The sequence below is a fragment of the Mycena indigotica genome (genome assembly GCF_014461135.1).
Source record: "Mycena indigotica strain 171206Taipei chromosome Unknown Mind.scaff0002, whole genome shotgun sequence".
NCBI lineage: Eukaryota > Fungi > Basidiomycota > Agaricomycetes > Agaricales > Mycenaceae > Mycena > Mycena indigotica.
Genome location: NW_023503001.1, coordinates 2,034,152 through 2,058,390, shown reverse-complemented (window position 1 = coordinate 2,058,390; position 24,239 = coordinate 2,034,152). Strand labels below are relative to the sequence as shown.

At 52.9% G+C, this 24,239-nt stretch overlaps 8 protein-coding genes across 8 annotated transcripts; 2 read left to right on the top strand and 6 right to left on the bottom strand.

Annotated features, from left to right (window-relative positions):
- Positions 1–2,925: 2,925 nt before the first annotated feature.
- Positions 2,926–3,903, bottom strand: MIND_00197800 (uncharacterized protein; the record flags this gene model as incomplete). Its single annotated transcript, XM_037358883.1, has 3 exons — positions 2,926–3,541; positions 3,630–3,773; positions 3,824–3,903. 3 exons carry the CDS (start codon positions 3,901–3,903, stop codon positions 2,926–2,928), a joined length of 840 nt encoding a protein of 279 aa, XP_037223978.1.
- A 5,096-nt stretch (positions 3,904–8,999) lies between these two features.
- MIND_00197700 (Lipase-3 domain-containing protein) lies at positions 9,000–10,309 on the bottom strand (the record flags this gene model as incomplete). The annotated part of the gene is made up of 8 exons (XM_037358882.1): positions 9,000–9,215; positions 9,266–9,333; positions 9,395–9,449; positions 9,502–9,703; positions 9,756–9,866; positions 9,920–10,002; positions 10,051–10,145; positions 10,198–10,309. 8 exons carry the CDS (start codon positions 10,307–10,309, stop codon positions 9,105–9,107), a joined length of 837 nt encoding a protein of 278 aa, XP_037223977.1. The 3' UTR covers positions 9,000–9,104.
- Positions 10,310–10,430: 121 nt separating this feature from the next.
- On the bottom strand, positions 10,431–11,391 carry MIND_00197600 (uncharacterized protein; the record flags this gene model as incomplete). Its single annotated transcript, XM_037358881.1, has 2 exons — positions 10,431–11,220; positions 11,264–11,391. 2 exons carry the CDS (start codon positions 11,389–11,391, stop codon positions 10,431–10,433), a joined length of 918 nt encoding a protein of 305 aa, XP_037223976.1.
- Positions 11,392–12,405: 1,014 nt separating this feature from the next.
- Positions 12,406–13,420, top strand: MIND_00197500 (Zn(2)-C6 fungal-type domain-containing protein; the record flags this gene model as incomplete). Its single annotated transcript, XM_037358880.1, has 3 exons — positions 12,406–12,533; positions 12,580–13,310; positions 13,362–13,420. The coding sequence occupies 3 exons, from the start codon at positions 12,406–12,408 to the stop codon at positions 13,418–13,420; spliced, it is 918 nt and encodes a 305-aa protein (XP_037223975.1).
- Positions 13,421–13,593: 173 nt separating this feature from the next.
- MIND_00197400 (uncharacterized protein) lies at positions 13,594–15,290 on the bottom strand (the record flags this gene model as incomplete). Its single annotated transcript, XM_037358879.1, has 4 exons — positions 15,171–15,290; positions 14,787–15,115; positions 13,987–14,740; positions 13,594–13,923 (listed from the first exon to the last, which is right to left on the bottom strand). Exons 1-4 carry the CDS (start codon positions 15,267–15,269, stop codon positions 13,594–13,596), a joined length of 1,512 nt encoding a protein of 503 aa, XP_037223974.1. The 5' UTR covers positions 15,270–15,290.
- A 130-nt stretch (positions 15,291–15,420) lies between these two features.
- Positions 15,421–16,685, top strand: MIND_00197300 (Casein kinase II subunit beta; the record flags this gene model as incomplete). The annotated part of the gene is made up of 5 exons (XM_037358878.1): positions 15,421–15,522; positions 15,577–15,862; positions 15,915–16,024; positions 16,074–16,591; positions 16,640–16,685. 5 exons carry the CDS (start codon positions 15,421–15,423, stop codon positions 16,683–16,685), a joined length of 1,062 nt encoding a protein of 353 aa, XP_037223973.1.
- A 313-nt stretch (positions 16,686–16,998) lies between these two features.
- Positions 16,999–17,478, bottom strand: MIND_00197200 (uncharacterized protein; the record flags this gene model as incomplete). The annotated part of the gene is made up of 3 exons (XM_037358877.1): positions 16,999–17,171; positions 17,223–17,345; positions 17,400–17,478. The coding sequence occupies 3 exons, from the start codon at positions 17,476–17,478 to the stop codon at positions 16,999–17,001; spliced, it is 375 nt and encodes a 124-aa protein (XP_037223972.1).
- Positions 17,479–19,696: 2,218 nt separating this feature from the next.
- MIND_00197100 (uncharacterized protein) lies at positions 19,697–20,667 on the bottom strand (the record flags this gene model as incomplete). Its single annotated transcript, XM_037358876.1, has 4 exons — positions 19,697–19,894; positions 19,945–20,018; positions 20,070–20,246; positions 20,295–20,667. 4 exons carry the CDS (start codon positions 20,665–20,667, stop codon positions 19,697–19,699), a joined length of 822 nt encoding a protein of 273 aa, XP_037223971.1.
- Positions 20,668–24,239: the final 3,572 nt, after the last annotated feature.

Below are 24,239 nucleotides of genomic sequence, written 5' to 3'. Positions count from 1 at the left end.
TATATTCAAGCTTCACAAGTCTGCACATAGTGCATATAATCCACCTTATCTCATGGTTTATTGAACCACTCCTTGGTTATGGTTGTTTCTGTGGCCAATTTTGCAGTCATTGAGGCATGCATATCTGTCATCCTATGCTTGATGCTGGAGTCTGGAGACCAGGTGCCCTACAGAGATGCTCTTTGCAGCTATAACCAGGATTGGTAACATAGCCTGGATATTCTACAACAAGATATTAAGCTGAACAAAACTCTAGCCTAGGTCAAGTATGATACCTTCACCAGCGAAGAGTATCATCAAAGTCCAGGGTAGCAATATAAAGGTCAACTTCAGCCTTCTGTCAGGGCTGGATATGGATATTGTCCGGCCTGATTTACTGCCAAAAGCCATTGATATGGTAAAGACTGAGTTTGAAGATGTTGCTACTGCTGCTAGTAGCCTGCTACAGAGCTAGTACCTCTGGCTGAAGGGCTTGCTGGTGTATTTGAATATAATTAATTATGGCCAAGGTATAATATATTATATTCATAATATATTCATATTCATAATCACTCATATTCAATGGGTCTGAATATGCAAAGGGCATAATATAATCATATTTATTCGAATATATTCAAAATATATTCTAGCATAATATAATTGTGGACAGCACTAGCGGCCTGCAAGTACAGTTTTCTCCTCCCAGACTGCTGCTGACAGGGGCATGATGGAGCTTCGGTGGACAAATAGCTGCTACCAGATTCAGAGGCATTGAAGCCTGATACTCAGCCGCGTCATGGACCCGGCATGGTGTTTGATTCACGCCGCGCCGGCATAGGGACAGTCCATGGAGAGTTTTTCTCTGGTTCAGAATATATTTTATATAACAGATGGAGTTCAAGATTGGGATTGGGACCCAAGTGACCCAACGCCCAGGCTCACTGGCAGCAAACAATATTAACAAAAAAAAATTGTCAAGGCACCCGCCGCGGCGGAAGCAGGTACCGCACGGCGCTTTCTCTCGCGCCGTCCTCTTCCGGTTCATGCTCGGGTACCTCGATACACACACCATCTCTTGCATCCGGCCCCGGCCTCGCATGCGCCGGAAGCGGAAGTAGTCCAAACTCCTCGAGCGCCGCCGCGATGGCCGCGCGCATGCGAGTGGCGTGCTCGGCGTGCTCCGTGCGCGGCGCGCCCCAGAGCGCCTCAGGGTACGTCCCGCGGAGTGCGAGTGTCTGCAGGCACGGGAAGTGCGTCATGGACGCGACGAGCGCGAGGAGCGTTGGCTAGGCATCGGCCATCAGATCATCATACACAAAAGGAAAGACACGTGCGCACGATCACAGGCGGGTCCGCCGCGGAGGTCTCTTCGGGGAGGACGTTCTGCGGGTTGAGCGAAACCGCGAGGCGGCGCAGCCGGGGCATGTGCGTGGGCGCCGCGGCGAGGAGGGGCGGCACGTGCGGCGTCACGGCCCAGAGGCTGACGTACGCGCTGCCGAACGCGAGGTCCTCGAGCGTGGGCGCGTGCCGTGGGAGCACGTGCGTGTAGAACGCGTCGGCCTCTGCGTCGCGCCACCCCGCGCTGGTGTCGTGCAGGTGGAGCACGTGCAGGTTCGGGCCGGGGTGTGCAGTGTGGAGGAGACGCAGCAAATGGGCGGACGGCGCGGTCGTACGGAGAGTGGTTAGCAGGCTGTTGTGGAAGGTGTCAGGGTACGCAAAAGCGGACCAGAGACAGGCGCTGAAGAAGTTGGCCGCGGTGAGCACGGTGAGCGATGTGAGCTGCGGGTTGCTCGGGATGACGCCGGCGATGGTTTGGGCGATTTGGCGCGGCTCGTGCCCCCCGGAGGAGGATCCGGATGCGCGAACTGTGAGTGTGGTCAAGCTGCAGCTGGTTCCGAAGGAAAAATTGAGCATTTGGTTCCGGGTGATGTTCAGCGGCCGGTGACCGTCAATATAGAGGTGGAGTGTGGTGGGTGTCTGGAGGCGGTTGAGCAGCGATTGCACTGCATCGTGAAGCCAGGGCAAGTGCACCGTGTTGCCAGTGAGCTCCCATCTACCAGCAAGGACGCATTGGTATGCCTGCCATGTGAGAATATTAGTATAAACACGCACTCCACAGTCTGAACCTTCGTCAGCCTATCGAACACCGCCATCACTGTGCTTTTCACCGCCTCCGCCCTCGCTAAGATCTGTCTCGGCCCGTCCCCCGCCACGACATCGATACGCACCCCCGGCGGCCGGTATACCCGGACTCTAGTCGCATACCTCGCCCACATATCCAGTCTTTCCGCCAGCACCACCACGCCGCGCGCACGTCCGCCGGCAAGGCGCGCCCAGTCCAACGACAGCACCCGATAGAACACAGCGTTGAGCGCATCGTGCAGCGTGCGGCACAGCAGGCGCGCAGTGCACACGTCCGCATGCGGCAGCTATCTTGCGTCGTCAGTCGGGGGAGAGGCCACAGCCATGACGCACGTGCCTCGCTGATGTAGCCCACGACGATCCCAACGAGCTCCGGCGGCAGGTCGTCAAACGTCGCAAGGGCCATCGTGAAAAGCAATAGAAGCGAGTGTGACGTGACATTTGAAGGCGGGGATAATCGGCCGATTCGGACTTCACTTGACGCCGGACGGGATAAGTACTCAAAGAGGATGAGCCACTCTACAGTGCGTTCTTGTGTGCAGCTGTCTGCTTGAGCAGACAGCTGAGCTTGGCGTAGACAACGAACCAACAACGACGATCTCGCTGATCGGCCCCCGGCATAGCGGCAACGCAGCCTTCTTCGAGATCTCCCATCATTGATCACTCCCTCACAATCCCGCCATATGCATTCCGTTCGTCCGTATCTCTCACTACACAACCGGCCCCGGGTATCCGCAGACAAGGGTAATATACACAAGCAAAGCAGAGCAAAGGAAACACGAGCATCGCGACTTCGGTGAGCGCTCAGTGCAGCATGCCCTCGTCCGCGACGAGCCCGCGGCGGAGGAGCGCCGGCGCGAAGCGGCCCGCGACCTTCACCGCGTTCTGCTGCTGCTGCTTGCGGTTCTTGCGGCCCTTGCCCTTGCCCTTTCCTTTGCCCTTGCCCTTCGCGTTCTGCGTTTTGGCGTTCTGCGTTTTGGCCGCGGCCTGGCCCTTGTTTCCGTTGTTGGCGGCGCCGTTGTTGTTGCCGGCGTTGTTGTTCTGCGGGGTCGCGTTCTGGTTCTTGTTCTGGTTGTTGTTGCCCCCGTTGTTCTTGTTGCCGTTATTGTTGGCGGCGGCACCGGCAGCGGCGCCCGCGTTGTTGTTGTTTCCGCCGCCAGCGCCCTGCGACACGACGGTGCACGCGCCGAAGCCGGCGGTCGTCTTCACGGACACGAGGCACAGGTTGCCCGCCTTGCCGCCGGCGCACTTGGTGCCCGCGGGGAGCTTGAACGTGACCTGGTCGACGCCGTTCCCGTTCGGCCTCGGGTCGCCGTTCTTCGTCACGGTGCCCGCGACGAAGCTCTTGCCCTGCCCCGACGCGTCGACCTGCACCGACACCGAGCGCGAGCCGTCCCCGCCGCCGTTGAAGTTCTGCACCCTGGCAAGGCGTCAGGACAGGGTTCTTTTTAGGGGGAGGGAGGGGAATAGGGAATAGGAAGGAGAGAGAGGGGAAGAGGGAAACGCACCCGATGGTCACGGAGCCGTCGGCGCCGGCGGGGGTCGCCTTGGAGGAGTCGATGTTCTGCGCGATGTTGACGTTGCCGCACGGCGAGTTGTTCGACGGCCGCTGCGTGTCCTTGCGCGCCGGGTTCGCGGCGCCGAGGGCCGGGCTGCCCGCCGATCAGCCATCAGGGGAATATGAACGGGGACGGGGACGTACACGGGGATGGCGTGCGCGCTGGCCTGCGCGGTCAGGGTGAGGAGGAGCGCGGCGCCCGCGAAGAAGGACTTGGTGAACATTCTCGTCAAGAGAGTCGTTGGTGTGTACTGGTGAAAAGAGCGGGGGCGCGAGTCGCAAGTAGAGGAACCAGTCCTGGGGGAAAAAGCGGGAAGGAGGGGGAAGGCTAGCTAGCAGCGGCGACTTGCGGAGCCAGGGGCTGGGCGTTTTACTTATATGGCCCGCGTGGGCTGGCACGCGTAAGCAGTTGCCCGTCTGACGCGGGTCATGAGGCGCCACCCGTCGCCGTGGCTACGCGAGCGCGAGCCTGATTCGCTGATGCCATGCTCCGCAGCCCGCGCCTGTTCGTCGCCGTCCTTGGCCTGCGACCGGCGCCGCCATGGCACCCGGCCAGCTCTGATTCGCCCAGCGCACCCTCCTCCTGCGCCGCGCAGAGCTGGGAAGTGGGGAGCGACAGCGATCGCCGCACCCAGGCGAGCGGAGCCCATCATGCATCACGTCGCCGCAATCTGATCGAACGCCCCAGATCCATGGTAACGCACCCGCGAGCGCCAATCGGCGTTTCACCGCCCTCCATTGGCTGCGCACGCGCGAATTGGGCTCCTGGCGTGAGTCCCGCGCGAGCGTGGGTGTCGCCGCACGCGCATGAATGGAATGGGAATGCCTACTGTGGACGCCGGCGGCGGAGAAGAGAACGCACCGCGGACGCAGTAGCGTAAATTACTTACACACCCACGACGACACGGGAGCGGTCCGGGTCTGCAATTTACGAACTTCGCGCGCGTACCTGGCAACTAAGGCATGTTCTAATTATAGCCCATGCCGTTATATCACCGGCGCGAAGGGCGAGAACAAGAACATGAAACACGAATCGGCGCCGGCGGCCGACGTACATTCTAAGAGAAAAAAAAATAGGAAGAAAAATTGTTCAAGGCAACATAGGAACTAGACCAGACACCGAGAACAGCAACAGAAGAACAACGGAAAATAAACCAACATCCTAATACAAATAAAGAAACTTCCTTATCCTAAGAATGCTCTGTTCTGTAGCTTCAAGTCATCCAATCACCTGTTTGTCGGAACTGTCTTGAGTTGCGGTCGAAATTCCCTGATCCTGACGCTGAGTGATCTATATCGGGTGCCAAATCACATATCCCATGGTAGGCAATCGACGGACAAACCATTTCCCAACCAGAGTCCAAGACCTGACTGCCTTGTAAAGTTTAAACAAACCTTGAACAAACCACAGCCGGGCCATGGGTACCACTGTTTCGTATCAGTTCCTGCATCATGCAGGTAGCCTCTGCAGATGACCCAGCATGAATTCATGGTGCTCCACCTTCCAAAATAGTAGCCTGACATGTTCTTAGTGGAAAATGGGGGAAAATGGTCTCTTTTTTTATTTCCTCAATGTATTGGTGCCTGCGCGTGCCGGAGATAGTCCATGAAGGAACTTCGACAGGAGTGTGGTTGTAAGCAACTGAGATCGTCCTCGGCAATATTGCATCCACGTGCGGAGTTTTCGCACAGGAGAAAAATTTGCCATAAGAGAAGTTGAAAAACTGGCCTTGCTCATCAGTTGCCTTTGCAACAAATACTTGTTTCCTCATTTACACACACATTGTCGCTCTGCTTTCTGCCTTTGTACGACGCTCGGATGGTGACTCTTGTCCACCCACTGCTACCGCTCATCCTACCTTCTCGATCTGTCTTGTCCATTCTGCTAACCATCACAAGGCTTCGACTTCCGCTGGCCACTGTCCACATCAGACTTGGCTATTATCTACTACCTTTTTGTGACCAGAACATTCAGGAGCCAGAGATTGCTGTGATTTCATTATTTGTTGCAACTCTTCACCAACTTGAAATACTTTGAGTCCCCAGTCTTCAGTGTCAGGGGAACCCCCGCTTCGGCCTCCTTCGGACCGTCCGAGCGCATCCAAGGCGCATCCGACCGATGCCCCCTCGGACGCTCCGACCTACCCCAACCCTCGTCCTCAGCCTCCTTCGCCCGCACAATCACTGATCTGTCAAGACCCCCCCAATGATCACCTTGGGACAGAGCCTGCGACGCTGCTCAGGCCTTCTGCGCTCTACGTCGGCAGTTACGGACGACCAGTATATAGTTGGCACCCTAGCAGGTGGACCCTTAGAGTTTCTTCTCTAGGGTGCTGTGAGTTGAAGGTGTTTCCGAAACCCGTTTCGAAACGGTTTCGAAACACCTGTGAGTTTTGAAATGTTCCGAGGGTTGCCCCGGTGTCAAAACCGGCACGTGGTTGTCCGGGATGCCCGACCTCGGCTTTCGGCGACTGTTGTCATGGACCGGGTGGCTGACCATCACCAGAATGGCACCTCCCCCACGGGAATAGCTCGGCTGTGGCACCAACTCCCTTGGCGTGGACCGGTATGCCAATGTGGGACATTGAATCTCGGTTGGCACCTCGGCCGGCTGCCGACGGAGCGGTCCGGTCCCGGTAGCCGGCCGGTTTCGAAACAGTTTCGAAACACCCCTGTTTCGAAACCAGTTTCGAAACAGCTGTGAGTAATTCCCCAGGAATTACTCACAGCACCCTATTCTTCTCTTTGGATCCTCCCCTGCTAGGTCGGTCCCTCCGTGTATTTCCATAGCTTTTATTCACGCTTTGGATCCTCCTCTGCTAGGCTTTCGTCGGAGTCTCCAGGGTTGCCCTTACATTCAGGTTCAAGTTGACCCCCACCAGGAAATCATCCAGCACCCATATCTCGAGGGATTGAAAATTAAGAAACTTAGTTTCCATCCATATATGTCTAATGCGGCACTGGAGTCCACACTAATCTTCCCCTTCCTGGAAGATGTTGACCTTAGAGTGAGGGTGCTGTTTTTGGTCCTGGTTTACAAACCGGTTTGTAAACACCTATTTATAAACCAGTTTTTGGACGGGTTGCTAGGATTGCCTGGTTTATAAACGTGTCAAATATCACGTGACCTGTCATATTTGTGTGATGATCTGTGACCTGTGACAATTTTTTTTACCTCTTCCTCATATCTACCACTGCAGCCACACCAATACCAGCTGCAGCCTATAGCATATTACAGTTATAACTGCTGCACAGCTGCTTATCCCCCCACCCTCCTATATGAAATCTTTACTGATTGCTCAGATTAAGTCACCATCCGTTTGAAAATCTTGAAGACATAAGTCTTCACCCAAGGACTTCCACTTGCCACAAATTTGCTTGTGATAGCTTCACTACTGTAGTATTTTACTCAGTTTGTATGTCACGTGTCACACTGCCTGGGTGGCGTCGCAGGCAAGGTCCCAGGGTGACCGTTGTCACGGTTCAGGTCGGGCCGCCGGGCCACAGGGCCGATCGGGCCCGCACGGGCCTGCACGCCCACACTCCTTAACACTCCTCAACGCTCTCCCCATTCTTCTAACCCCTTCCCTTCACCCCTGCGGGGCCCTACGCAACGCCCATCCGATCTATCCCTGATCTCTTAGCATATAAAAACCGTACTTACAGGATGTAGTCGCTAGGCTAATATCATCTATTCTCCGGGCTGAAACCCATCTCTTGTGCTCCTTCAGACCCTCCCGAAGTCGGACCCCGACATCCCGATACGGCCCGAGCCCGACATTGACAACCGTTGGGAGGGCATTGACGGATCGGTGATTGTGCAGGTGAGATGGAGCGCCAGACCAGAGTCGCAACCGGAATCGGACCAGAATTGGGATTGTCTCTGGGGGGCCAAAAGGGAGGTTCCCCTGACAGCCAAACCATATCTGGTCAAGCACAGTATGAGCGATGTGTAGGAAGCAACTGTAAACAAAGTTGGGCTTTGCCTATCATTGGCTTGTGCATCTTCAAGCATATCTCTGAGTGTCAGGGAATGCCAGTAGAGCTGTATAACTTGGCCCAGGAGCAGTAGGAGGGGCCCATCAAAACAACCAACTATTTAGAAGAAAATTGGCTGTATTAGGCAAAATTTCCTTTTTTGGTCATGTGTTTACAAACTAGTTTTTGGACCTGTGAGAATTATAAACAGGTTTTAAGTTGAAAATAATTACAACCATTGCGGTGGCAACATACTTCGTCACCCTCTTATCCGGCGCTCCCATACATTTCTTAAATATCTACTCTTCCTCTATTGAAGATAAGTCAAATTCACTATCCTCCCATCTTTTTCAAGCAATCAGCACTCATATCTGTGTTGACATGCTCAAAATTTTGGAGTATTCCCTGACGAGCAGTTCAACCTCCTCACTGGGCTGTTTCAACAATTTTTCCCTGTGAAAAGTTAGGTAAAAAATTTGAAATTTTTGAACAAAATTTTTCTAAGTTGAAGAAAAAATTAGAAAAAAAAATTCAAGATGTTTTTCAAGATTTTTGCTAGGGAAATGTTTCAAATTTTTCATCAGTAAAAACTGTTGCACCAATGATAAGTTTTTTTCTTAATTTTTTACAAGCAAAAACTCGAAATTTTTGTCCTGGTTTCTTCTCAAAAAAAAGTTCAAATTTTGACTTGAAAACAAATTATTCAAAAATTTCAAAATTTTTTACCCAACTTTTCACAGGAAAAAATTGTTGTACGGTCCAGTGGGCCTGCATTGCTATTTGCTGATCACGCGGGAGTTGTCTGTCTCGCTCTATTCCGTTCATTGTCTGTCCTGACCATCGCAGGCGATGGTCACCTCGCTATAAATGACGACACCGTCACTGTTCTTGGTATCGCATTGCCGTTACTCACAAGCTTGCGCCTGGCACAATCGATATCGTCGAGCCACACTAAACTCACTTATGCCTCACTCGTCACGTTGGCAAAGCATTGCAGACGACTCATTGTGCCCTCAACACAAAAGAAATCCCCCACCGGCGGACATTGCTCGCAGAGTATCCGCTCATCGCCCAAAAATGTTTAACCGCACTCTACTTGGGTCATTCATCACTCCCAGATAGCTTGAAATTTCGGGTAGCTCAACTTCTTTCTATTGTCTTCCCTAAAGTTGTTACCATTTACACGAGGTGGGATGAGGAACCTGAGAAAGATATTGAAGTGCATGAACGCTGGGGTGATGTAGCCAAATGAGTTCCGCAATGAAGGACAATGAATTCCCAAATAAAAGGCTGCAGTTAGTAGTAGATACAATTTTTGCAAAGATGACCGCATTGCTCTTCATCAGATGCAGAACGGTGTCCCAACTGTAATACCAAGATACTAAGAAATAGTTTAAATTCAGTTCATATAGACGATCAAGACCACAAACAGTAGTATGTGCCGGTGTTACTCCCCCGGAAGGGATACTCGCAGAACAGCAGGGGTCTTCGCCGGAGGCGCAACAGCGGATAGTGTTCTTGGGGTCAGGAGGGTCAGCGTGGAGCCAGTATTCGATCCCTACAACTCCAATATCAGTAAGAGCGGATCGATAGTATGGTTTGAGAGACATTACCATGGTGGTGATACCCCAGTGAAGTCGGTATCATGGTCGGCACACCATCATCTGCGTGTACAACTGAGATTGCTCTCAGTACTTCCCAAATTGGGGTATGATCATTGAAGGAAGAGAAACACACCCCGGAAAGCCCTCGAGCCCATTTCCTCATTGACCCAATCTGCGAAGACGGTATTCTGCCGGGAGGACCATTACCTCCACTCGCACGAATGAAGAGAATACACCTACACCTGCCCTTGGTGCCCCGTATGAATACGTCCTCGTCTGGTCTAATATCGGTGACGCCGTAAATAACTGCAGTAGCGAGACTGCCGCGAGCGTCGCAAGGGCCCCACCGAGAGAATGCCCAACTGTGACGAGACGATGTCCCGGATGAAGCTGACGTTGCACTGCCAATGCAGCGGTGATTTGTGGAGCCACAGTATCCCATCTGCAGACGCGTCAGGGTCCGACAGCGATTTGAGAAGCAGATAGTAAGGTACGCCGTGAGGAAACCCGCATGGACACGGGCCCCAGCAGGGAGCTTGACGCCGGGAGTTAGGAAGGGGACAAGGACAATGGCGGCGTCGAGTAGTATATCGGTTATTGAGGCGCTAGAGAAAACAAATGTTGAGCGACAATGAAAATAGAGTTTGGCATGACGCACCTTCCACGCAGCGCCACCACAAGCTCCTTCCGATGGTCATCCCGCGCAATGAAGCCCTGGATGTCGCTGAGCTGGTTCCCAAACTAAACAAGTCACCCGTTAAGCAGCGACCAGATGAGTAGGGAACTCACTTGAAGGACGAGGGCGTTTCCGTTCGGTCGAAGGCAGACGGGGCTATAGGCTGACGACGCGTACTTGAAGTAGTGCAGCAGATCGGCGAAGATGTCTGTCCAGCGTCTCTGTTGCGACCCTTGGAGGCACGATGGAAAGGCTGTTACCAGCAGTAATCGGTGCGGGTTCGTTCTCTGTGTTGCTCGCGGACGTGGCCAAAACATGAGCTGGCTGAGAGGCCATCGCGGTGCTGAAGAAACGGGAAATGGCCGTGACCATGATGATCGTGACACCTTCCTGTTCTTCAAGAAACTTGCAAGGCCATGCAATTACAATTGCTACACACAGCTCATACTACATAATATTTGAAAGGGCCCTTCCCCTTGAGCTGTCCTTTTTATCACCTCGACGCGTTTTTGGCTACACGTTCTCGCCTCAGGGCAATCAAGGCTTCCGCCTTATCCCAAAAGTTATAGCCAGGCCGAGCATCTTCTAACCAATGCACGACGTTGCACTCAACAAAGCGGATGTCGGGCACCACCTCCTCTGGCGCATCATGTACTACTGTCTCTGCCACTTGTTGGGGTCTTTCATCCGAAACGGATTCTTCGATCGAGACTAACACCTGCAGCATCCGACACTCCGTCAGGTACTGCTTCACCCTTTGCTCGCGTGGATTTATGTTGATGGACCGGCCAAAATGGTAGCTCGGCATCGCGAGATGTGTCAATGCAGGGAGTTGTCGCGCGATGGTCAAAATGGGCTCTGTCCTGCTGGGATTGGCGTTGAAGATGCGAAAGTGGGTGAGCTGGCGGAATATAGGATGCTGGACGACAGCTCTGAGTCCGCTTGTCGTGGATACGGCCTCGAAAACTGTATAGCCAAAGAGATCGTCGAGGTAGCACGATAGCTGGAGGGGACTTGCGGAGAACTCTTCGAGTATAGACATGCAATGGACTGCCCCTGCCACGCCAACGTGGGTAATCCTTCCTTTAATGAGGCTCGATAACTTGAGCTTATCATCTTCTGAGAGGGAGGCCCAGTATTGAAAGAAATTGTGGCCGAAGACGAGAGAACGGAGGCTGCGACTGATAAATTCCGTCGGCTTCGCTAGTACCGCTCGCACGACGTTGAGCCCGTCCACTCCACTCAGCCCAATTTCAAGACTTCGGTACAGCAAAGGTTCTATCCTGACAGTATCAGCCTATTTGAATTGCGGCAAGACGAGATTACCAGATAAGTACACGAGAAGCGACGAGAAGGAGGCGAGGGATGGATGAACGGTCGAGAAGAGCAGAAGTTTCGAAGATTCTTCTCTCGAGTTCGGGCGGCAGTCGGGGTCGAAGCTCAAGACTGGACATGGTGATTATGTATACTGTCCAGTGACCACAGCAAATATTAGTGTTGCTCTGTATCGGAAGGACCGAGTAGATGTGGGTAAGGTAACAATTCTCGAGCGTTATCAGACTCGGATTGACGATGTGGCTTCCGCCAACGACCAGGACAGTGTGACAGCAAATTGTTCTTCCTTCTTCGCGCTCACCAGTATCATCAAAACCTCAAGAGAACGAACCTTTCCCGCAGAGTAAGACTATGGCTGCGTCCAGGCTCCGGTACAACTGGCTAATGAAGAAGAAGAAGAACAGGGCAAGGAAGGATGGCGAGCCTGACCACAATAAGGGTCGTGAAGTGCGTGATACTCGTGGCGGGTTTTCACCCTTTGCTCACAGTTGTTCTAGTGAGCACTGGTTCTGAGACAACTCTCCTTTCCAAACAATCTCTTGTTCAAAGACAGATGAATCATGAATGGAAGGACAATCTGACGACGAAAGGTTCGTCATTTATTTCTTCGGAAACCTAGCAGCGGTCCGCCTGACCACCCCCACTGTGCATAGGCACCATTCATTACGGGCTTCTGCTGTTCTGCTCCCTTCCTCGAGAGTAGCGTCCAGGACGCGCTCTGGTTGTCGGATGTCCTGCGTTAACGCCTTCAGTATGGAGTATGGGCACCCACGGCTTATTATTGGAGTTACGGGGGGCTACCGGACCATAGCGTCTGTCTAAAGGACACCGGGGATGATGCATGCTACTTCAAAGTGCGCTTTACTACTCGTTCCATCAGCCTACTGATGATGCAGCTTAGAGTTCCTCGTCAACCACTGTGGCTCTGGGAACAACAAACTTCCTTGAGCATTTACAGTACTTATCATTGGAGCGTGGAGCGTCTATAGACGTATGTGGCTGCTAATATCATCCGACTAGAACTGATGTCACTCATTACAGTTTGGAGCGATGCGTACTTTTATTGGCTCCACCAGGGACCTTAAAACCCAGAAAGTTAACCAACGAGCCCCTTCAAATCATCATCGACAATCATGACCTGCAACGCCACTGAACCTTGTTTTCCGCTGGAGCTTGAAAGGGAGATATTCGAGACGGCGGCCATTTTCTACCCGGAAATGATTCCCTCCCTGTTATGCGTGGCTCGTAGGGCCCACTACTGGTCAGTATAGTGCTAGAGACGTCTGTAATGGCTTACGTTAATACAGGATAGAGCCCTTACTGTATCGTGAAATTCACCTTACCGACAGTGGCCGCGGTAACGCTGCTTGGACCTCGTTACTCTCCAAATCAGAAGAATTTGCAGCCAGAAGTGTCCGCCACCTGGTCCTCGACCACAGCCTGGATGTTACTTCCCAGGAAACAATCCAAGGGCTGCAAAAATGCACAATGGTCACACACCTTGCGCTATTCCCCAGTCTGCCCCCAATCCACGACCTCCTCCCCATCTTCTCCGCTATGCCGCTCCATCGCTTAGCCGGACATCTTCATGATTTATTTGACCTTAATTCCGACACTATATCTCTCCAGCTCCGCCCATTTCAGTCCCTCACACATCTCGACATATTCGACGACCTCGATAGTATCAAACTCTCCATCCTTGACGCAATTCTCGCGCTTCCTTCCCTACGACACCTTTCCGTCCAATGCTCTCACGACCTGCAATCGACAATGGAGTCTGCGGAATACATCCTCGCAAGGTCCAACCTTGACGCGCTTGTCTTTCTTGCGGCTGAGAATAACTGTTCCAACAAAAGTGAAGATGAAACAGACGATAAAGTAGCGCATACCGTTGGGGATATGCAAAAGCACATTGATGACCCTGCGTTTGTGATGTGCACGTATGCGGATTGGGACGAGGGCGCTTCGGAAGGCCCGAGCTTTTGGACGGTAGTGGACGAGTTTGTCGAAAGCAAGCAGAAGAGAAGACAGCTGAAAGGTGAGGCCTATTCTTCAGCCACCTACTCAGCTAAAGGCCTCCTTGTTTCAGATGTCCAGGGGAGGGTGCGTGTGAGGAGGAATAAGTCATTTTGGTTTCCAAATGAATGATTCATGGACACATCTTGCTGCACGATAAATTATTACATAATAACTTTGGTATTTATGGCGATTATTGCTATTCATTCCATTCCATAGATGATGATGAAGAGCCGATGAATTGAGTGTAAAAAAATATCAAGAGGTTTCCAAATTCCATTGTACCGGATGAGCCCGACGCTGGGTCAATTGGCTTTCACGCTCATGAACATATACTCTCCGTCCACTTCTTCTCTAGTCTCCGACTCTGTACTCGGGACAGGAACCAATACAAACAAAACCTTCATATCCCAGGAGACCGCGATTGTGAGCGTCTCGCTGAGCAGCGCCGCCCTCTGTTCGCGGCCGAGGCGAAAGTCTTGGATGTCTTGGACAATCGAATTACGCATCCTGCTGATGTGCGTCCAGCGGTGCGTCCCGCAGCCACTGCTTTTGCGATAGCCCTGGGGGATAGAGATCGAGATGGATAGCCGCTCGAGACGAGGGAAGGAGGGCACAAGGCTGAGGAGGGTATGCTATAAAGCAATGCAATTAGCAAGGGGAACGACTCGGAGTGAAGGGAAGAGATGGATACGCACCACCATTGGCGGGCCGTTGTCACTATCGAGCGTTTGACGTCCGTAGACGCTTGGGTCGATCACACCCTTTTCATTTAGCGACACAGCCAGCTCGGTCAGCTTGAGAAGCCCGCCCTTGTGAATAAGCCGTGGTAGTCTTCTGGCCCAGTGGTTTCCAAAGCTCCAGCGGCTTTCGTAGACGCTACCGAATGATAGGCGCTGTAGAATAGTGGCATGCCGAGGGAGTATATGCCGGTTGAATAAGTCGAGTAGAGAGTCTGTTCGGCCTAGTACGCAGTTATAACCATCTTCTTGCAGATGCAAACATTTGATTCCTATTCCTCGATACATGGCCAGGAAGCGAATGAGCTCGAAGGTAATGGTGTCGGTGCGCAGTTCTTCAAGCTTCAGCTCCGGCATGAGAGACTCTTCCTGATTTTCAAACAGGCCGATTAGCGCTTTCCATACGAGATTGGAGTCATTGGCGTGGAGACGGTGTATATCAAGCACGGACAGGTTGCTGTTGGCACTCTTCACGACATGGGCGAGTTGGGTCCCAATCTGAGAATCTTTCGGCGGATAGCCACCAATGCCTTTGTATCGCAGAATGCGAACGTTTTCTACGCCGAAATGAGAGAGATCGAAAAGCGGTAGGAAGCGAGGGTTAGTTTCGCGCATATCGAGGGTGAGCGATGTAATGGCGGGCAAACGCGGAGCGAATGTTTCTTGAACGGCTCGGTGCAGCCAGATAGGGATACAGAAAGATACGTCCCAACTGTATGAATAAATCAAGTAGGGAAAGTGGAATGAAAGGGACTCACTGAACACCGTCAATACGATCCATCGTATGAAGGAACTCGGTAGTCAACTCAACCTTCTTGTCTTTGTCGGGTTCTGAGTCGTTTATAGCCTGAGGGTCAACTACACAAGGGAACTTCTCGCTGGACTTGCGCGACCACCTAATGTGTAAGACTCTTGCATACTTGTTCCACATTTCCCGACTTGGTTGCAGAGATTGGAGAATCTGTAGAGCATCTCTGCTCGCCATAATAGCGCAGTTCAAGGGGAAGACGCCATAGAATTCTGGGTCAAGCGCTGATTTGAGCAAACGGCATGTCTCGCGCGCACAACGCTGCTCTGCGGTGGAAAGCTACGAGGGATAGTGAGTCATTGAAGTCGCTTTGAGCACGGTTGAGCATGCATACAGTCGGGACAGCGGTGATCTTTTCCAAGATTTCGAGAGGGAGGTCCTTGAATTTGGTCATGGTGGTTCTCTTCAGAGAGGTTGGATGACTCGAATTCATAGGGGCGATGACGTCTCGAAGTCTGGTGCTTGCATTGACAGGGGCAAAGCCTTTCGCGCGTATTTTCGCGGTTCGGACTTGGATTCGTGAGATGAGTGTCCATAAAGTTGGAAGATGAAGGGGGTTGGATAAAGGGAGACTATCCTCCTATATGCCCTCCACTGAGGTCTTTTTGCGCACGTTCAGGAAAAACGCGGCTGTGACTGTGACATCACGCATCACATCGGGACCATCTCCGAATCTCGACCTTCAAGTGCGTCCGCACCAGCCCCCGACCCGCCCTTACCCATGTCCCGCTTTGTCGCAGTGGAAGACATCTCCACCGGCTCGGACTCTGACTACTCGAGGTCGGTCCCCCTCACCCAGTGCTGTGCTGTCGCTCACATCTTCACAGCACCGTAAAAACCCACCCTTGCCCCACACGCGGTTAGCTGACGAGCTGCAGTGGATTTCGTGGTTCCTGTCGTCGAAGGGGAATGAGTACTTCTGCGAGGTCGACGAAGACTTCATTCTCGACCGATTCAATCTGACTGGCCTCAACAACGAGGTGGCCAACTATGCACAAGCTCTGGACTTGATAACGGACCAGCTTGGTACGCTACCATACTTTTGGCATGCTCACGGGGCGCTCACTCATCAGCATAGACGACGAAGTACAAGAGGAGCTGCGCGGGTCGCTGGACACTCAAGCACGACTTCTTTATGGTCTGATTCACGCTCGATGGATAGTAACTGCGAGAGGGCTTGCCAAAATGGTGTGTGGCACATGTTCTTCCCCCTTGCCCCGTTCTCATCTTGCTCTAGGTCGAAAAATACAAACGTGGCGACTTTGGGCGTTGTCCCCGCGTGCTCTGCCACGCTCAACCTCTTTTGCCCGTGGGCATTGTCGACATACCCTACGAAAAGTCCGTCAAGCTCTTCTGTGGACGATGCGAGGACCTCTATTCGCCAAAATCATCTCGCCATGGCTCCATAGATGGTGCATACTTTGGCACCACCTTCCCCCATCTGCTCTTCCTCGTATACCCTGCAATTATCCCCCCTAAAGTCGGTGTCCCGCTTGACTCTACCGGTGAGGCCCGCGGCGGTACAGGAGCTGGTTCAACTGGCGCGGCAGCTACTGCTGCTAGCGCCAGGAGGCGAACGAGGGAAAGGGAGAAGGAGGAGCTGCTGCCAGAGGTGACCGGCACCGACTCTGTTGGCGAGGGAATCAGTACCGCGAGTGTTGCGCTCAAGGCAGAGCGCTACAGACCAAAGATATACGGCTTCCAGGTGCACGAGACCGCAAAACTGCAACGCTGGCAGGAGGCGATACGGGATAGGTGGGTTCTGACCATCTTTTTCTCTGCCTCTTGCTCATGATTCACTAGGCAGGTTGCAAAACTCGAGGTTCTGGAGGCACGGGGGAGCGCATAGGTTTTCTGGAACTTGTTTTGTGGTTTTCACACTCTGGTTTCTTGTCAATATACGAATTGCATTTCTCCCGATTCTTTCCAATGGATATTGAGATGCTGCAAAGGCCACCTTGCTATAATTGTGCTTTCAGGCCAGCCCAGAGCTGGACACCATTAGTTCGAAGGCCAAACTCTCCCATACACTAGGCTGAAGCGTTCGAGACCGTACCATACGGTGCAAGCTTATGAAGACAACCAAGATTATCAAACGAATAAATCGCATTAAGGCGGTAGCTAGAAAGTCCAAGAGTCCGATTCTACTAACATCCTACTATTTACTTCCGGCCGAAGAGGCCAACGGCGTATGCGGCCTCGAAGGCGGTGACGCCGAGCTCCTTGTCGTTGTCGTCGAGGAAAGAGCCGAAGGCGTTCTCGGAGATCTGGACGGCGTTGCCGACGCAGGTGTCGCAACGGTCGCCGACGACGAGTTGGCCACCGAAGTGGTATTCTGCAGGGCACCGTCAGCTGGGCCGGAAAAAGAAATGAAGCCGCTGCTTACGGAGGTTCTGGACGGCGACGGTTGTGCCGCAGAGGCTCTCGTCGAAGATGGGCGAGGGGAGAGCGATGAAGCGCGCGCCAGGGGCGACGTTGCAAGCGTTGGGGCCAGACTTGTAGATCGTGGCTGCAAATATCCACGTTAGCCTCAGACTGAATGAAGGACAATATCACCACGCACCTTCACCGCGGTAGTTGTCGATGGCAGTGGCAGCGGTGGCGAAGGCAGCGAGGGTGGCGAAGACAGTGAGGAACTGCATTATGATCGTGGAGGGAAGGAAAAGATAGGTTTTTGGTGGGTTGTAGAAGTGGTAGTGTGAAGGGGAATGGGGAATATGGAGGAGACCACCTGGTATTTATACGGCTGTCGGGAACTAAAGCGACGGCAGCAGTACTACGTAGGAGCGTCCCGGCGAGCGCAACATCTGGACCAGCGACGGACAGCGAAGTAACGTGCCCACAATGGGGTCGCGAAGATCTCAATAGCGATCACCACAATCAGGCGACGGCGATCTTCTCCATCCCGACTCCCATTCGCGGAGGTTTGACCCCCGCTTGTTGGAGCTGTTTTTCCTCACTGGCAACGTCAGTGGACAACTTCTGCGGCGGGGATGTTCATATGGCCTCCGAGTCGGGGATGCCAGCGCTCCTCCGTATAACCGTCGATGCGGGGAGCAGTGGCCGTCCTGGACAAGCGAGCCATTGGCTAGCCATCTTGCCGGCCCTGGCCCATGATTGCTTGGCACCCGCTAACAACACGCATCAAACGGTCCGCATTGCACCGAGAGATCAAACGCCGACCAACGCAGACCGTGCATGGTTGTACAAAGGCAACGCCTCTCCCTACTGAATCTTGGGCCGACACAAGGCCGACGTCTGAACGGTTGTTTCTACCGGCCTTTGCTTCAGGACCAGAGCCGTTGAAAGCCCGCGAAACCCGCAAAGCGAGACGCAGCGACTAGACTCGGAGTCCGGACAGCCCAGTTTTCACCCTTTTTACACATTTCCTGGCTTACTAGAGTCTCGAGTAATGTTGACTCAACAGAAGATTTGCGTTGACTAGTATTTTACTTAATACGTGCGTAGTGCGTACAATTTGTGCCCGAATGAAACAAAAAAAATTGAAACCCGTCTACTACTAGGACTGGATTATTGCGTGTCAATGGCGTCGAAATGAGGGAACGTGATAAATGGGTGTCGCGATGCGAAATAAACGTGGGTGGGTGCAGAAGGGAATCGAGGGATAATGATACAGAGTGGTGCGTAACGCGTTGGGGTGGTGGGTAGGTCGTGACTCGTGAGACGTTCGGGATCATCGGATAGAGGGATGGACGGGTTGATATGCCCGTGCCGGGAAGATTCCTGGGGAGCCTGTCAGATTCTCCGATCCGACGACGTGGAACACGTACCCTTCATGCAATAACACATGAGCCGCTTGAGCCAGTGGCTTTGTCATCGTCGACCGGGATACTCGGGAGCTCCAACTCTCGCTCTGTTTGCGAGTCGTGCTGCGGCTCTGCAGTGGAGGTGAAAGTGGAGACAAGGGAAGCGAAGGATGCGAATGCGTCCATATGTTTGGTGTTGGTGAGTAGGAGGTTAGAGTGTGGGGGGTAGCGCAAGGACGTCGGGACAAGGATGTCCGGGAGTGGGTAGCAGACAGGTGCAGCGAACTGTGGGGTGGCTCTTTGCTTCCTCTCATCTTTTATACGTCCGACACAATACGAGGGCCCGCTAATTGTTGTCAGCGACCTGGCTTCCGCACGCAGAGTGATCAGCCCCCGAATTGCCTTTCCAGGAAGAAACTTGGTCCGCAACAATAATCGCAGCCGTCCACGCATGCCGCGAGGCAACTCGCGGATTCCCAGCGCTGACGTGTACGTGCCTGTGCGCGCACCTCGGGTCGACACCCACAATAACGCGGATGCTGATGGAATTGCCTTTTTGGGATGAAATGATGGCGGACACAAAAAGCACTCGAGAAGGCGCGGGAAAGGCTGATTTAGGGTGGGCTGGGTGGGCTCCGTTTGGAAGGAGGGTTTGTATCGTGGGCCAGCGTCGAGTCAATACTAAACGATCGACTTTTTGACCATTGTTTCGTCACCTCAAGATGGTTTCAAGCAAAGATGCATAACTGACTTACCTCTCAAACGAAGGAGATAGTACTGGATGTAGCGGCGGCCGTTCAGTTTAAAGTCTAGGTTTCGACCCTGGTAAAAGTAAGCCGGAGCTTTACTTGCCTCCGAAGGGGAAGACTTCGAGACTAGTATTCGAGTTTATGACCGCGCCTAGTAGCGTTCGTCGATGGTAAGCCCAAATGACTGGCGGCTCAGAACAATAATGAACAATGCACGCAAGTCCCGATCTAGCGCTAAAAAAGATGGTTTTCCGTGAATAGTACATTGAACGGCTAGACCTAAGGTGGAGCGAAACAGCAAGGCGGAAATCGACAAGCCACAACCACGATGTCGAAGGCTACACTCAGCCCGACACAGTGGTGAGGGGGAGGAAGCAGTCGATGAGTGCTTGTGACGCGCCGTCCTGGGCGGTGTTCGTCGTTGTCAGGAAGTCATTGAGCAGTGCCGAGAGCGTGTTGGCGGCAGACTTAGCCTGTGCTGCGGAGGCAACGCCCGATAGAGATTTGATCGTTGCCGAGGTCGCCGTTTGAGCAGCTGCGAGCTGGAGCAATAAAATCAAGATCGGCACGAGGGTGAGAGGGGTTAACATACAAGTTTGAGCTGGGTCTGTGCAAAGCTGTCGTCATCGGCGATGGCCTGCGCTACCTGCAGCTGGAGACCCATGGCTATCCAATTATATTAGGATCCCGCCCTGGAATGCGGGAGCGATTACTTACTGTCTTGGAACTGCTGTAAACGGGTCACACCATCCGCGAAGTCCTTCGCAGCGAATTGGGCCTGAGACGATATATTTTGGAGCGTTGCAACACTAGCTTGAAGACCCAGGCCGATAACGACAGCTGCATTTAGACCTGCCGCCAGGGATTGATCTCCTTGGTCGCATGGCCGGGTGCCTATCTGGATTGTAGCCCGTATTCAAGAAAGCGGGAAGGCAGACATACGCGTTGCACCAGCGGCCGTCGCGGTCGATGAAGCAGCATTAGACGCCTCAGAGTTATCGACACCTGTGCTGTTAGATCCGGCAGCAGCGTTGTCTGTCGAATTCGTGACCGAAGAGTCCGAAGCCTGATTCCCTTTCGCCTGGTTTTTGCTTTTGTCTTTCGCATTCTTTACGGCACCGGCAGCAGCCCCGGCGGAAACAGCAGCAGCAGCGGCCTTCGCAGCACCATCAGCCTTGCTGCCCTTTCCAGCTTTGGCTTTCGGACGGACGGCCTTTCCAGAAGGCCCTTCAGCCTTGCCATTCTTGTGGGGGGCGGCGAGAACGGTGGAGGCGCTCATGGCCACGAGCACGAGGAGGACAGAGGCGAACTTCATTGGCTGGTTGACTTTAGTATCGAATGGCAGCTGAAGGAGTGAACTGACGAGAAGAACAACTTAGAAGGAATGGATGCTGATGATGGAAGAGGAGTAGGACTCTGCCAACGATCAGCATTGAAACCACGATATTGGATTTGAGCTCGGACTCACTGCCAAGAATACGAACAACGCACTGCGAAGGAGATAGCTTCAAGCTCAAGAACAAGAACAACGAAGAGCAGGGGAATGGGAACGATCGACTGAGGACAAGCGGATTGGTACTTGAGGGTCGCGATTTGACCTTCTGCTGCGACCATGCCAACTGATCGAATGCATAAAATATCGCACGCAAGCACTGTAGGCGAAGATGAGCATTCATTTGGACGTGTATTTTTGGAACGCGCCGCTATTTTTTGCGCTGAGCAAGGATTGTCGCCAAGACAATCCTTTGCCAAATGCTTCCATCCCATTCGAGGCTTCTCGGATCGCAAGCGGGAGCAGTTCCTGTGTCGTAGGTATCCATAGGAGCGATGACCAGCAGCGGGTTGCTAATGGAGGGTGAATATGCGTATGATGCGAGGCGACCTGAAGCAGCCTGAGAGGTGTTGGTTGGCAAAGAAAACCCAAGACGTAAAAGTACACGCGCCTGCTGAAATACCGCATATTACGTGCAGACACTTGAGGGAACGACGATGTGATTCTTGCGATGGGCTAGAACTCAGCCGCGATCCTTCTGGGCCAGAGCTGGCGAGTGAGGTTCTCGTGTCCGTTGCCTGTGAATGTACTGAAGAATTTCGCGGGCGCGGAGGAAGCCTGCGCTTGAGAACGAGCCAGGCCGGACGGCAGCCCATTCTATTGTGAGACGGATGGTCTTAATATCGGCCGGGTTGGCAAAGCGCAGTTGTCGTCCTTGAGTGCTGACGGCACGAGTCGTCCCATGTGTGCTTGTGGGTGTTTTCGAATCTTGGTCAGCCAGAAGAGCGTCACAAAATGTCACGCACGGTCACGTACACATCACATCATCAACGGAACGGCAATCAAACACGTACACATGTGCAAGCAACGATGAGCGGGTCACAGGGCACTTGGCGGTCTTACAGTGTTGCACTTAGGCCCCCTAAATCGACGTCTGAGGAGATGTAGGGCCTATTAGGTGCATAGGACCTAATTTAGGTCTATTGTTTTAGGGCCTAATGTAAATATATATATATATATATATATATATATTTCAATTATAATTGATATTCTTCATCCGATGGGATTTCAACTGCACTGTCATCGGGTACTTCATCGACTCGGAGACTCCACACACGCCGGTAACACCCTTTCTGAACCGACTCCATGCATCGAGTCTATATCTTGTGTCAAAGACAAAGCCAAACAAGCAACGACAACTTACTGCAGACTGATTACCTGTCCCTCAAACGCCTCCCGAATACGGTTGTCAGCGATCTTGATCTGGTCATCCAACAGACGGCCACCAATGAGCCTCCGGGAAGGCAATACATCTTCGACCCTTGACCGAAACATCGCAAACAGAGTCTTGACCTCAGGCTTCATGAAGAAGTCTTCCAACAGGCTGCATGAGACAACGACATGCTCGCACTGTGCGTGGATTGCATTGAGATGGCTCTCGGAAAAGGGAATGTCCAGGCCTTTGAGAACGACAGGTTTTGGCTATGTCATTCTAGGTTTTTTCGCAGCTGGCCCATTGTTGCTGTCGGCAGGGTGTTTCTTCAAAGCACTTGTGTTGTCCTTCAGACTGGTTTTGCGCTTGTCGTGAGCCTTGGCATCAGCAATAGCAGCGGGCGAGGCATGGGGACAGCCTCGGTCTTTTGAGTTGTTTTTGCCAAGAATATGCACAACCCAGGCTGGTGGGTGACCAAGGATTCCATCACCCATCGAGGCCTTCGCTGTTGTAAGAAGATGAGCAGTAAATACATCAGTCAGGGCTAACCACGTATCGTCTTCCACCCACTTCTTCTTCGCATTCAAACACTCTAGAGTCGAAGCTGCCTTCCTCCATGCCAGATAAGTCAACAGGGTTGTCCTTCTTCCAGTTGTTGACACACCCATTGCAGTAGGTGTGATATTGGACCGAATTGGCCTTGCGCCCCCGGATGAAATGCTCGGAAATTGTCATCTTTGAGCCGAGTTATAGGAGGAATGGGAAAGAAAAAAGTGACAGGTGTCATCGGTGAGTCATCGGACCTGGCACTGGCGCTGACGCTGACGCCGAATTAGATAAGATTAGATACATAGATATGCCCCTACGGGGAAACATAGCTCAGCTTAGGGCCTTAATTTAGGGCCTTTTAGGGCCCTAAATGACTAGGCCCTAAAAGCCTAAGTGCAACACTGCGGTCTTAAAAAGGTGCAATAGCCCACGGGTACGGGGAGTGCTGTGCTAACTATTATTTTAAGGAAGGTTATAGATATTCTGGACTCTCACACTAGGGCTTCTGCTAAAAAAAAAATATGCCCTGAAGCAGGATTTATTTATGACAAATAGTGCACAATAAAGATATATATTTTTACAACTTGGAAAGATAACAATTAAAACTTCAGGAAGGTAGACTCGATTGGTGAGAAATTGAGACATATATTAAGTTATTAGATTGGACTTAACTTAAAGCCAATATCATCTATGAATTCTGTCCACTCTTGCACTTGTAAGGGCAACCCCGGAGGCCTGAGATCAAGGTCCTAGCAGGGGAGGATCCAAAGGCGTGAACATTGGTAAGCGAATACAAACGAAGCTGACCTAGCAGGGGAGGATCCAAAGAGAAGAAACTCTAAGGGTCCGCCTGCTAGGTAGCTGACTATATACTGCTTGTCCGTAGCTGCCGCTGTCGGGCACAGAAGGCTTGGGCGGCGTCGCAGGCGAGGTCCCAGGGCGACCGTCGGGAGGGCGTTGACGGATCGGTGATTGTGCGGGCGAGATGGAGGGCCGGACCGGAGTCGGAACCGGAGTCGGACCGGAATCGGGCGCGTCTCCGGGCCGAAAGGGAGGTTCCCCTGACATCACCCCCCTTTGAATGCGGCGTCCCGGCGCATAGACCGGAACGGAATCGAGTCGAAGGTCGCGGAGGCGATGTGTTGTGGCTTGCCAGGGTACTTACGATAGAACTCCGCAATTTTCTCCGGGCGAAGACGCGGTCGAAGCGGACCCATTGGTCGTGCGATGCGTCGTAGCCTTTCCATCTGACGAAGTAGTTCAGCCGTTTATACCTCACCCTTGCGTCCAGGATTTCCTCTACTTCCCACTCCGGGACTCCGTCCTCGAGGTCCGGAGGGGCTGGTCGTAGCCGGGGCGTCCGTCGAAGGGGTCGTCCTGGGCGAGCTCGAGCTTGACGACGGGGAAGACCGGGTGGAGCTTCGAGTAGCGCGGAGGGAGGTCAAGCTTGTAGGCACCTTTGCTGATCTCCGCGACTATCTTGAACGGTCCGAGGCGGCGATGGGAGAACTTTTCCGAGGGGCGAGTCGTCCTGATGTCAGAGGCATCCAGCCAAACACGGTCGCCAACCTTAAACTCCGGAGACGGAGTCCGTCTCCGGTCGTAGTAGCGCTTGTACTCCTCTTTGGCCTTA